General features: G+C 53.2%; 5 protein-coding genes across 5 annotated transcripts; 4 read left to right on the top strand and 1 right to left on the bottom strand.

Annotated features, from left to right (window-relative positions):
• Positions 1 to 151: 151 nt before the first annotated feature.
• On the top strand, positions 152 to 1,847 carry J4E86_003800 (uncharacterized protein; the record flags this gene model as incomplete). The annotated part of the gene is made up of 4 exons (XM_051444351.1): positions 152 to 853; positions 967 to 1,311; positions 1,514 to 1,638; positions 1,703 to 1,847. The coding sequence occupies 4 exons, from the start codon at positions 152 to 154 to the stop codon at positions 1,845 to 1,847; spliced, it is 1,317 nt and encodes a 438-aa protein (XP_051303976.1).
• A 122-nt stretch (positions 1,848 to 1,969) lies between these two features.
• Positions 1,970 to 2,815, top strand: J4E86_003799 (uncharacterized protein; the record flags this gene model as incomplete). The annotated part of the gene is made up of 2 exons (XM_051444350.1): positions 1,970 to 2,185; positions 2,297 to 2,815. 2 exons carry the CDS (start codon positions 1,970 to 1,972, stop codon positions 2,813 to 2,815), a joined length of 735 nt encoding a protein of 244 aa, XP_051303975.1.
• Positions 2,816 to 3,161: 346 nt separating this feature from the next.
• Positions 3,162 to 5,676, bottom strand: J4E86_003798 (uncharacterized protein; the record flags this gene model as incomplete). Its single annotated transcript, XM_051444349.1, has 2 exons — positions 3,162 to 5,568; positions 5,615 to 5,676. 2 exons carry the CDS (start codon positions 5,674 to 5,676, stop codon positions 3,162 to 3,164), a joined length of 2,469 nt encoding a protein of 822 aa, XP_051303974.1.
• A 901-nt stretch (positions 5,677 to 6,577) lies between these two features.
• On the top strand, positions 6,578 to 9,348 carry J4E86_003797 (uncharacterized protein; the record flags this gene model as incomplete). The annotated part of the gene is made up of 3 exons (XM_051444348.1): positions 6,578 to 7,475; positions 7,523 to 7,707; positions 7,759 to 9,348. The coding sequence occupies 3 exons, from the start codon at positions 6,578 to 6,580 to the stop codon at positions 9,346 to 9,348; spliced, it is 2,673 nt and encodes an 890-aa protein (XP_051303973.1).
• Positions 9,349 to 10,153: 805 nt separating this feature from the next.
• Positions 10,154 to 12,078, top strand: J4E86_003796 (uncharacterized protein; the record flags this gene model as incomplete). The annotated part of the gene is made up of 2 exons (XM_051444347.1): positions 10,154 to 10,658; positions 10,706 to 12,078. The coding sequence occupies 2 exons, from the start codon at positions 10,154 to 10,156 to the stop codon at positions 12,076 to 12,078; spliced, it is 1,878 nt and encodes a 625-aa protein (XP_051303972.1).
• Between the last annotated feature and the right edge of the window lie 1,152 nt (positions 12,079 to 13,230).

Raw genomic sequence — 13,230 nt, 5'->3', positions numbered from 1 at the left:
CAGTCACGATGCGGCCCCATATAGGCCCAAACATGGTGGATGCGGTGAACTCTACGGTCACCACTTACCAATATCCCGCATCTTCTTCGTTCACAACGGGCTAGGACGCATCGATACCCAATCATCGCTCACATATTCTAAATTCCACGACATGCCTTACAGCCTCCGAGATCTAGCCAAATTGAAAAAGCCTGCACGCTACAGGTCCACCGATGACGAAGAGTCCACTACCTCAGAACCAGCTTCTAGCGACCAAGGTACAGACCTGAGCGACCAAGATGAGGAAACCCGCTCCCAAGGACCTTCGCGCACAAATACGCCGGCCCCGAACCCAGACTCACTTAGATCTTCGTCTTTCACTACCGACGACGTTTATCTTACACCACACCCATTTTCGCCGCTCTTCATGTTCAACGCACCCCACCCCGCGCCAACAAGCGCAAGCAATCCACCAAACTCCCAAGAGAGTCGCAAAATGGCAAACATCAAGTACGTAAAGAAACGCTCTGGCGACGGACAGCAGCCCCAAGCAGCGCCAGTAGTACGCGACTTCGCCATGCGCCCTAGCAGGACCTCTCAGCGCGCAGCAGCTTCTGAACCCGAACCTGAGCCCACACATGTCCCTCAGAAGCCAGCGGCGTTCCCTTCGCTACCAGCCAACGCTCCACCACCGCCGTTTGACCCGAAATTCTCGGGTCATGGTATGAGAGAGCTGATGGCGGCTATCGAGACCGGCGACGAGACGCGCATGGAACACATCAAAGACCACTTCAAGATTGAATATGAGGCGGGTAAAGATCCCTGGTATGTGGCCTTGAGGCGTCGCTGGGACCCTAAGATGGTAGATTCTAAGGTACGTGAAAACTGAACACCCTGGAGCCGACGTTGGCGTTAGATCGCCTACTACGCATGTTTCCATCTTGATGTAGGCTCTGCAAGTATTCATGAGGCTAACATACAATGAAGATCACATTCGAATCTCTATGGACATCACTACGCCAGACCATCATCGAGCAGATAAAGGACGACTTCATTCCCGGCACCTATATCAGTCGCTTCTACCCCGTATGCTGCATCCTGAGCCTCTCCAAGGCGAAGCTGGATACGATTATGGCAGAGAACGCCGCAGTATGGGAGGCTGAGGCTGAGATCCCACAATACTTCAAAGACTACAGAAGGCGATACCCTCATGCTATCATCGACCCGGACGAGCCTCCCCCGACCGAAGTGGTGAGGGCGACCAGGTTCTTGAGACAGCAAAGGCTTCCTGTTAGTTTGTTGGGCGAGTGGCAGGCACTGCCGGGACCTGAAGTATTTCATCATCCTCACATGTTTCACCTTCCCACTGGACAACGTAGTAACGATCGGTAGGCGTTTTATCAGCCTTCAGATAATGAAGTAGCAGAACCAATGGATGTAGTTGACCCGGTTTTCCGTTCTCAAAAGCGTAAAAGTAAACACCAAAACCACCTTTCGTATAGACAGACCCGCAAGCTGTTAAGACGTGCTGAAGAACGGGAGGTTCGGCAAGCCGCAAGAAGGCAAGAAGGATCTGAAAAGCGGCGGCAAGAGCGATGCCAGAAGTGTGAGGGGAAAGGGCATACATTATTGGAACTCGACGAGAGAGGAGTATATAATGTAAGTAACCCGTGCCCCCAGCCTTGTCGAGCGCACGAAATAACTGAGCTGACCCTATCAAAAGTGTCCTGCACGCCGACAAGAAGTCCTGCAACACCAAACAGAAGTCGACACCCTCCGCGCACAATGTAACGCTGAACATGCAGCGCTCGATCAACGTGAGCAACCAGAACCCGCAACCAAAAGCCAACCCTCCTAACCAAACCTAACCCCAGCCTCCGGTCCCGAAGATGCCGCGCCATACCTCGAATACTTTCTCAAATTGAAAGCCAACCCGAACTCAAATCCATGCCTCGCCCGGCAAGCAAATCCCTCCAAACATAGTCCATACATGTCCACAGACCCCAAAGACCCATTATACCTACTAGATTGCTTCGGACAACTTCCGACTCCTCCACCGAGTCCCTTTACCAAAGCGGGGTCAGCGAAAGGCAGTTTCTCAGACGCGCGGGAGCGCTATAGCACACTGTCCCCACTGCTACAAGAACTATCCGCGTATGCACTGCCAGATCCACCCGTTTGGCCGAATACGGATCACTTAGCTGGTGTACGTATGCCTGTGCAAGAACAACATCTGCAGCAATACGGACCGGCGCAACAGGTACCACCACAGCAAATACCGGCGCAACATATACAAACGCAACATATACCCACACAGCATTTACAGACGCAACCCATACCAACCCCCCACATACCCAAGAAACGCGGACCGTACAAGACAAAAGACAAGTCACTCAAAGCGAACAGTATCTCGCCGAAGAACAGAGTGGTGGGTACAGGCGGTATGGTCAGTTTGGGTCACTCGAAAGAAGTAACGGATATGCTCAAGGCGCAGGCAGAGGCGCAGGCGCAAGCATCATCACAGGCGCAGGCACAAGCCCCAGTCCAAGCACAAGTACAAACACAACCCCAAGTACAACCCCAAGCACCGGCACAGCCTCAGAACGAGGGCGTAGACAAGGACGTTGAGACAAAGTCGAATACGCCGCTATCAACAGATACCACATCGATATTTGAGGATAAGGATGAGCTGGTATGTGGCGGTGCGGTACTGCCGCCGTGTCCGTATACGAATCAGACGGTGACAGCGACAGCGACGGCGCAAGAGGAGGGAGGTGTGTCGATGGTGGGTAAGACGGCGGATGGCCGTGAGAAGGGGAAGGGGAGGGCGGTGTAGATATAGGTGGAGCATGAGGAGGTGATGGAGACATATGTGCCGTTATGATAGGACGTGAGATGGTGGTATAGACTGGGGGTTTGGACAGGAAAAGGTATCGTATCTTATCGTTAGAAGCACCCAACACCCATATTGTTAGGTCTCCATATCGATGTCACTCTTTACCTTCAGTACATGTTCCTGTACACCTCACGTCACCGCAAAAGAACTGTGTGTTAAAGCGTGAATGTTTTCATTCTTGATCCAAGTGGGTATAATGCGTCCGTCATCTATGTCGTTTCCAAAAACCTTCCTCCAGAACTCCTTGCCACGACCTCCATTCGGCATCCGCTAATGCAGATGCTAATCAGCTGAACTGATCGCCATGCTCACTCTCACCTCCAACACGGCGCCCAGCTATTCTGCCTTGGCTCAACTTCCACCGCCACCGTCGTTCCCGCTCGTCCTTCTCCCTCTGCTCACGTTGAGCTTTTTTACGTTCGTATACAGCGCGGACTGTGCGTTTTGTGCGTTCGGCACCTTCACTGTAGTTGGCACGAGCGAGATTCACTACGCTGTCGATTTGCTCCGGTGTGTAGACGAAATTCCAGGTCGACATGAAGTCGCTGACCTTGGGGTCAACACCGGGAACCTTTGGGTTGGCGAGGAAGGGGAAGTATATGACCGTTATACCAGAGGCGGGGTGCATGAGTTCCCAGTCTTCGTCTACTTGTTTCGAGATTGGGTGCTCGGTGTCGGACTCGCGTTCCTCGGTAGTACCGACCCAGATGTTGCAGTAGCCTAGATCTTTGCTCTTCTTGCTGTCCTTGTTTTCGTCGGCGCTTTTGTCCTTGGCTTCTTCGAATTTGGTTTGGACTTGTTGTTCCGTCTTGGCTTGAGCGCGTTCGAGGTCTTCTTGGAGGTCTTCCATGGGTTCGTCGTCTGGTGGCCAGCCGGCGCCGACGGGCCATCCCTTGATGCCGCGCTGGCGGGCGTAGCCATCAGCAACCTTGAGCCAGTTGTCGGTTTTGACATCGGCGGAAGCGTCGAAAGCGACGAGAATGTCAACGTTGCGTCCAGGTCGGAGAAGAGGATAGATGGGTAGATTGTTGGACATTCCAGCGTCCATGAACTGGAAGTTCTTTTGTTCAAAGATGCTTTCAGGACATGATGGGGGAAGGAGCTCGCGCATACCGAGGGCGTAGTTGGGCATGGCAGCAGGGTCGATCGGATGGACTTTGACGAGATCATCATCGCGCTCAGCGATCATGGCGTCTATACTGCTGCCGAGTCCTGTGATACTGCGCATGAGGGGTCGGATCTCTCGGTAGTAGTGTGAGAGGGTCGCACAGAAGGCGGACCCCCAGATCCCCATGAGCAACGGAACGCGCACTTCGGGCAGAGCCAGGCCATTCTCCCGCCAGACTGTGCGTCCGTTTTCAAACTGACGACCCATTGCCCAGGTGGGTATGCCAGAGGAAAGCTCCTCGCACCACATCTCGTACGGCGTAAACTCGAACCATTGAAACCAAGCTTCTTTTCTGGCTTTTGCTTCGGCTGCGATGCGGTCTGTTGTGTCTCCTTGCTCGGCGAGCGGTATTTCGTGCCGTACCGCAGTGTAGATAGGTAGTGGATGTGACCCGTTGTCGGTATAGCGTCGCTGGTTCGAAACCTTGAAGTCGTATTCGCTAACAGAGAGTTCGCCTTTAGGTACGAGCAGGCGGGCGGCGAGCAGTGCGCCGTAGATGTCCACCAGTCCAAAGTCGGCATCTGGGATGCCCTTTGCTTTCTCGACCAGTCCGCTCAAAAGATATTTATTGGTGGGTGCGCTGACGAGCAGTTCGAGCGCATCAGCGGGGAAGGCAATGTGCACGCCGAGGCGATTCTTGAGGTGTCTGATCATGCGAGCGTGGCTGCGCTGGGTGAGGTCTGAGTAGTAGAGGGTCTGTAGCCAGCAGCTGCCACTGACACCAGCCGTGTAGGTGACGCAGTCGAAGAGACCGTGTTCCTTCGAGGAGAGGTACGACGATGTGCCTGCCACGAGCGCACGCAACCCTCCACCAGAGCCGCACATGGCAATGACGGGCACGTCGTCGGGATGTATTTGCGCTTCGGGAATGTCGAGGTATCGCGCAAGTGCAGCCTTGGTGAACTGCGCCCTCTGCTTCAGGAAAGCCTTTTCTTCCTCACACAGCTCGTCCGAGACCCTCACAGAGGCATCCCATATTATCTCGGGGTTGATCTCGGGATCGTTGGCTTCGTACCAGATCTCTTCGGCGAGCGAGCCCGGTGCCATGGAGAGCTCATCCTGGAGTTTGCGGATGAAGCCAGGGAGGACCTTGACCCAATTCGGCACGATGTAGTCGATGATAGTGTCGCCGAGCTTGGAAGGTGACGGGGAGGCGGGGAACTTGCTCGTGATGGTCTGCCAGGCTGACTTGCTCTGGCCGGCTTCCTCGTCCTCTTCGCTGTAGCCCTTGGCAACACGCGTCTGCGATGGCGCCTCCTGCTCACCTGACTTGTGCTCGCCTTCCTCATTCACCTGCCTCTCGGCGTCTCCGACCGAAGTGGTCTCGGTCTGTTTGTCATTGCCGCCGAAGAAGTATCGCTTGAGGGAAGGCGCGTCTAGGTGGATGGGACGAAAGAGTGGGTACGGCGACGATGCAGAAGAGAGGTAGCCAGTCGCAGCCGTCGCGAGGAGACATGGAGGGCCGTACCGCAGGCCGAGGGTAGTTGCTTTGGATCGCTGGGAGAGCGGGTGCTTCGTGTGCAGGCTGGTCCTATTAGCAGGGGCATACAATGGGTGGTGTGTTAGCTTACCCACGACGCGTCCCCCGCAGCCACAGGTGGCCCAGGTTGCGCGTGTTCCTATAGCCGGCCATGCACGCAATTGAGTCAGAAAGGGCAATGGGAGTGGGATGGAGGTGCCGTGCGAGCCTGGCACATGGGGAAGTGCGCAAAGCCCACCTGAGCCCATGGGAATGCGTTAAGCATGACGGAGCATGTAACCTGCTTTGAGCCCGCAAAATTCCGCCAGAACTGGTTTCGGCATGACGCCAGCCGAATCACTGCCCGCTCAACGTCTGCCAAGCCATGCAGGAACGCTGAACCTGCCGCCAATCAACCAATGTCTCCACCATCCACTTGCGAAGACACCCGCGTTATTCGCGACTTACATGAGCTACACGTATTTGGTCCTTGGACGTGGTAGGTCCAAGGACTATTCCAGTCTCGTATCGCAGGCACTCTGATTGCTCGCAAACAGACGTGCTTCAGCACCCATTCGCTACCAGCATAGATATGTCTTTATTTTCGACTGATGCAACAGTCATTGAGACTGCAGCTTTCTCCAGTTTCCTGCCAATTCTGACGCGCTTGGTATGACCAACCTTACTCTCCGGCGAGAGTGCGGAGAATTCCCAATCCCCTCACTCACCTGTACGTACCTCAGAGCATATCGAACATGGTAAGTAAAGGGCATCATGAGTCGGTGCATGTCCCTTCTCTCACCTCTCATCCTGAGCTCAGGCTGCATCTCATCCCTCAGGACGCTACTTAAGCTCTCTCAACTCGTGCCTTCTTCTTCTTCTCCTCTACAATCATCTCTCATCGACCATACTTTCTCTTGAATCATTGATACACCCAATACTCTTTCGGCTCGATTGGGCAACTTCTTCCTGATCCAACTCGAACAATAGCCTCCAAGATACGATGGCACTTCGAGCATCGACAAGACCGCCTGGTCGGAGCCAAACACCTTCCCAGAAACGGGACCTTACCGCCATGCACAATGCGACTATTGACGAAGAACTTGCCAACAACCGTTGGTATGCCTTGAAGCAAGAGGAAATTAAGGTCTTGGTCGAAGAATTGTGTGACAAGCTCACGAGTGCGATGCAGAAGTATTCGTCCGTCGACCAACGCTTCCAGGATTTGATCGATGCAGCAGAAATCGCAAGAAAACTACCTGACATCAGGTATTACAGTGTGGCAGTACTTGGAGAGCAAGGTATCGGTAAGAGCTCTCTTATCAATGCATTATTCGAACGAGGCCTCCTGGATCGATCGGGTTCTTCGAAGGCATGCACGGCTTATGCAACAGTCCTGGAGTACAAGCCCGGAGCTACCGACCACACTACTCTGAGCGATCTTCTAGTTGTGTTCTTCAACAAAGAGGAAATCAAGGATTGCATCAAAGAACAAATGGATCGATGGGTCGAGGTCTATCCTGGCGTCGACAAGAATCGCCAACCCCTTCAAGGCGAAGACGAGAACGATCCTGACGACGACAATGCTACTCAGCCGCCAAGTAAAACGACTTCCAAGACCATGTCGCGTGCAATCACCACCGCTAAGGAATTCTTCGAGATCATCTTTAACGTACAGAAAGATAAGCAGGCGAGTGTCGAGCTTGAGAGGATGCTCTATCATACGAACATCAAAGAGGGAAACTTCTTTAATGATTGTTGCAAACGTGCCAATGATCGATTCGCGCAACTTGCAACAGACATGAGCGAAAGAGACCTTCACAACCGGACTGCACACTTCAAGAATATTCCCGACAACAGGCTGGGCAGAAAAACAGCCAGAATCAAGGAGTTGTGGCCATTTGTGAAAGTCGTAACCATTGCGACCGGCCACATACTTTTGCGGCATGGATTACGCCTCTTCGACTTACCAGGTAAGCCACTGGCTCCTTATCATACGACGTTGAGCTAATGAAAACAGGCTATGGTGATACGAGTCAGCTGCGTGAAGGCGTGATCAACAATTTCCGCTGGAAGGCTGACTTCGAGATGGTGGTCGCGCCATGTTCTCGACTGCAGACTAGTGTCTTGCACGATGAGTATATTGATCGATCGATCCATCTCAAAGGAGCGAACAAGACTATACTAGTAATGAACAAGGCCGATGTCAGTTGACGCCTTCTCTCTATCAGAATGCCCGACTGACTTGTCTTCTAGGAACTCATCAACGAAGACAACATGGGTACACAGATTCGACAGATTAATGAACACCCGTTCCCAGCGCTGAATGCACGTCTGGAAGAGATTGACAATCTCGATGACGAAGGTATTGCGGAACCTGAAGTCGTATCCGATATGCTGGATGAGCTGCTGAGAGAAGCCACGATTGCTTACATAAAGTATGAAACTGCAAATGTGCAGCGACAGATGCATCCAAAAGGAATCAAGGTCTTCTCGGTATCCGCACTTGCTCACACTTCTTCAAGAAGCCGCATTCAGAGAGACACTCCGATCCTTGACGATACCACGGCTGGAATCTACGCGTTAAGGCATTTCCTGGCTACATTGCCAGCAGCCACCAACTATCGGGATTTCTACGAACATGTCCACGCTACGCTACCATCATTCCGAAGACAAGCTGAAAGACCTTTGGAGAAGCACATAGAAGACAAGAGTTATGCTAAGATGCGACGCGATTTGAAGGCTCAGATCGAACCAGTTCGGAATACCTTGAAGAATCTGGCAGGCAGTCCCCTACAGTCCCTGGTAGGAAAGCCTTGGTCTCAAAACGAGGAACAAAGTATCATAAGTGGCATACAGCAGCTGGTGCAGAACTCATGGGTCCATCCCTTGATCTACTACCCGGGCTTTGCAAAGATGCTCGCGGAGAACGGAAAACCAGTCTCCGGAAAATATAAGGGTTACAACATGAACTACGAGCTCCTTGGTACCATGAAATTTTTTTTGGACAATTGGTATAACAACTTGAACGCCAGCACCGTGGAATTCGCTATGAGTCTGTACAGGGTGCTTCAAAAATTGTTGCAGGCAACTCGATCGGCCATCACCCAGTCATCCGCACACCCGGATTTGAAACTAAGAGCTACTGAAGAGTTGGCCCTAGTAGAACGACGCGTCCAGGCGGCATATGACATGTTGCTCGCTAGTCTTCGCGTCTCGCTTGGAGAAACTCATCTGCGATTCACCACGGAGATCGACATCTACTGTCCAATAGCAACTGCAATGAAGGCCTCCTACGACCTAGCCTCCGATCGAAACATGGTTGGCGCTGGCCCAGGAATTTACAACAGGCAACGACAAGCGCTACAGAACTCGATCATCGGCAACCCAACCTATGGAAACTACGGCTATGGCCCGCCTGGCGAGGCGTTGCGTCCACTTCTCAAGAATATCGAAGAAAAGCTTCAGACCCAGCAGAGAGACGCGTGGAAGACCGATTGCGATGCCTTTGTCACCAGCGCTGTTGACCTTATTGAGGGATTCTCAAATACTGCTGAGCAGCTTCTTATGAACTCCTCGTATGTGACTGAGGAGCACAAGCAGGCTCGTGGCGAGCTCAGGAAGCTGCTCAATGACTTCGACATGAGCCTTGAAGATGTTCAGAGCCGATTCATCGGCGGAGAAGAGGAGCATACTGAGAAGAAGATCAAGCGCGAGCAGACTGAAGATGAGGCATTAGTCGCACCATCTGCTCGCGATCCGCTGGTCCCTTCGGTGCCAATCTCGCAGAATGAAGGTTGGACTCAGTTCCGCGAGTGGTTTGGTGGCGGTCGCCCTGGACAGTGATAGTGAACTGCGTTCTGTCTTGACTTGCGGATTGCATGCGCATGCGTATGCGCCACATGGCTTCGAATTCCTGGTTTTATTACTTCTTTGGTATTGTTTTCTTTCCGCGTTTTCATGACTTGAGAAGCCCGCCAGCTGGGAAAGCGACCATCATTACTTCATCTTCATTCTTCCAAGTACTATCGATGCCCTGGCGAGGATTTCACGTGTACGGGATAAAAACACCATAGCTTCTGCGTATCTAGTTTACTCACTTACTACTCAATTGTATACCCTTGTACAACATCCGTCTGTGCTCACATGCGCCACAGTGGTACTTGAATGCAAGGCGCATACGCGTCGCCGAAACATATGTGATACGCAGACAGCGGGTTCCGGTGGCAGGCGAGGCTGATTAGCGCATGTACCCGCTGTGAAAAACGTCATTCTGGGGTATCAAGGCCCGCAGATGAGTTGGCTGCCGTGCAGTTCTACGTGTAACAAGCATGTATTGCGTGAAGCCGCGATGAGTACCTCGACTGCGCGGCTTATCGAAAAGTGAAAGGTGTCGAGATGATCTACGCTGGACCCTGGCCGTCTTAGCGTTGCCTCCGCGACAGCTCTCCGCAAGCATCCCCTCCCACATCATCCTATACCGCGGCGTCGTATTCCCCCATTGGATATTCTTTCGTTTGTACAAACATATGCTGTACTTCATGTTCGCTTCATTATTACCCGCCCGTTTGATATAATCGAGGTCGTCCTCGCCGCCGAACGCGCGTACACGTAGCCCTCGAGGCAGTTGCGCATCTATCCAGCAGTCGCCATGGTCGCTCCCCGGAAAGCCGCGCTCCTGGAGGAGAGTGCGGAGGTCGAAGTGCTCTTCGCCAACATGGAGAAAATGAAGACGCTCACAAAAAAGATCCAAGGCTCCGTCAATAGGCTCGATGCGAGCGGAAAGGCAGTCCAGGAAGCAATCGGCCCAATCTACGGCAACACACAGAAGCTACAGATAGCAAACAACAACGTCGACCGTATAATAGACGCAATCGACCGCCTTCGAGCCCCGCGTGAAGAAAGTGCAAAGGAAGAGAGGATTATCCGCGCCGGACCTGGACGAGGAGACCTGGACGGCTACATCGCTTCGCTCGACCGCACCAACATGAGTCTCGCAGACCTCAAGCGCACCAACCTTCGCTCCAACGAACAGGCCATTGCAGAGCTTAGCGGACTCTTGAAGCTGGGCAACAAGCAATTGGAGGATGTGTTCCGCGGTATACTGCAGGATAGCGCGCGAGAAAAGGTCCAAGCCTTGGAATATGTCGCAAAGCGTATGTCGCCCATATACTACGACTGGGGAGATACTAACATCGTATAGAAAATCCCTTCCCCCGCATGCCCCAGGATAAACTCCAGAGCCTGCGCAGCATCAACTCGCACATTTCCAAGTCCTTCGCCCAGTTATCGCAGATCGATCTTTCGCAGACCCCCACACGAAGAATATACGCAGACGTCCGGGGCGAATACCTAGAGAGCGCACTGAGGAGTCTCATGCAGGCGACCATCAGCACAGCCAGGAAGGTGCAGGCAGATGCGCTGTACAAGAAGGGTACTAATGGTATCGGCACATACGTCCAAGCGATAGAGGGTCTCTTCGTAGCGGAGTTTGACAACCTGAACTACGTCTTCGACAGAGAGGAATGGGCCGATGTCTACGAGTCAACGTGCCAGGTCCCGCTGCAGGACTTTAGCAAGACCCTACGTGAGCTGAACGGGCATATTCAGAAGAACCTGCTGACAGACTGCTTTCTTGGATACGAGATTTGCGGGTTGGTCCGGACTCTGTCGATGCGGCTGCAGAAGCAGACTGGCGCCCTGAAAGATCAGATCTATGACAGCGTGAAGCCGGTTCGGGAGACGTCGAAAACGTCTCTGAGCAAGATGCTCGAAGATACACGGTCAAAAACACAAGGACTCATTGCGCTTCCTATCGACGGCGGTCCGGTGGATATTACAACCCAGACGATGCGACGCTTGCAAGAGATGACCAACTACCTCGAACCTCTTGCGTCGATATTGGCATCTTTGGGAGAGGGCGGTTGGAACTCTGGATCGGCTAACAACTCATCCACGACTTTGGACGTTGGCCCCGACGGCGTGAAGTTGTTCGGGTCATACGCGGCGGATACTGTCGACACACTTTTGCAGAATCTAATTGGCAAAGCAAAGACACTACTGAAGGGCAAGAACCTGCAAGGTGTCTTCATGGCCAACAATATCGCTATCATCACACGCATTATTCGCTCTTCAGAACTCGCACCGCTCATGGACAGCTACTCCAAGAAGCTGGCAGACTGGCGTAAGCAAGGCACGGCCATGTATCTTGAAGCGTGGCGTGAACCGTCAGGGTACCTACTGGATGTGCAGTACACGAACCGTAGCAAGGAACGCCCAACGTCAGGCGGTGCAGATTCGGCAGCTATCGTAAAGTCTCTTAGCTCCAAGGACAAGGATGCAATCAAGGAGAAGTTCAAGAACTTCAACACAAGCTTCGACGATCTTGTCACACGACACAAGGCGTACGCAATGGAGCCCGAAGTGCGGAACCAGCTTTCCAAGGAAGTACAGAACATCATCGAGCCCCTGTACAACCGGTTCTACGACCGCTACCGGGAGATCGACAAGGGGAAGGGCAAGTACGTCAAGTACGACAAGACCGAGTTGAACAGGGCATTGGCGAGCTTTGCATAGCGAGGTGTTGCGGCGTTAGATTGGAGTTGTTTGCTTGGGACATGCGCAAAATACCCTTTGATTTGCATAGATAAGACGATGAACTGGATACGGGTATGCCGATGGTCGGGATGGATGCGATGTAATTGGATAGGTGTCGAGTCTCACATCCCGCGTCCTGTGGTGCCATGCTGCAGCAGCGTGAGCGGCAGCCTTGGGGTGCGACAGCGGTGTCAGGGTTGGGGCAGATAGTCGTGAGGAAGCAACGACCGCTTAATGTCTAGTCAACGCGTTGCTCGTGCCTTCTAATTACCCACACGTGACGCTACCTCTTTGGGAAGCACGGTTCGCGACTGCCTCTTGCAGCAGTGCACAAGAGCACAAAATCTTCAACAACGTGAAAGGTGTCAACTGCATCCCTCCTACACTCTCCCTCACCCGCGCTGCTCCCACTTGTCGTGTGTTATTTCCAGCGGTATTCGACGCCGGCTCGCTGCTAGTGGTGACGCGGGGATTTTTGGTCTAGTGCCCATTGCTTCGGCGTTGCTCCAATCGCGCCCATCCCTGTGCGGACCCCTTTCCTCCACCCAGCGACGGACGGCACCACGACTTCCCTTTCCAACGTCGAAGCCTCCGGACAACCACGCCATTTTCCTTCGCAGCCATCTGCACCACCTTCAATTCATTGCTTTGAGTGCATCACTCACTCGAGAGCATAACTACCGCTGACTGGTACGCCGCCCTTCCCTCACGCCTGTCTCACTTTATTTCTCCCGATCTGGGCTTGGTCGCGTTGTTACATTTGTTTAGCAGCCACGCAGCCAACACCAGCACGCATTGAGAACCTCCGCTGACATCGCTCTCTCATCTGCAGAAGTCCCTCACTTGACGACCCATCGTCCGTTTCTACTACACTATTTACACCATGGGTAAGGAGCTCTCCCCGACCCCCGTCTCGCGACATCAACAACTACACCTCAGCCACGGCATCATTGGCACCTCAGGTACACACGCGGTGGCTCTTGGGCAACGCCAAGCAGGGTCATACCTGTTTGGCATTGGTCGCTGCTGCCGCGCTCGATGGCCATGATCTCTCTCCCCTGGCCCCTGGCTAACATTCTGCTGTAGAATCCAACGGTGCTACCTCTCCCGCGCCGCCCACCCGTGCGTCTC

The sequence above is a fragment of the Alternaria arbusti genome (genome assembly GCF_024043155.1).
Source record: "Alternaria arbusti strain BMP 1465 chromosome Unknown scaffold_4, whole genome shotgun sequence".
NCBI lineage: Eukaryota > Fungi > Ascomycota > Dothideomycetes > Pleosporales > Pleosporaceae > Alternaria > Alternaria arbusti.
This window is presented reverse-complemented; position numbering and strand designations above follow the sequence as displayed.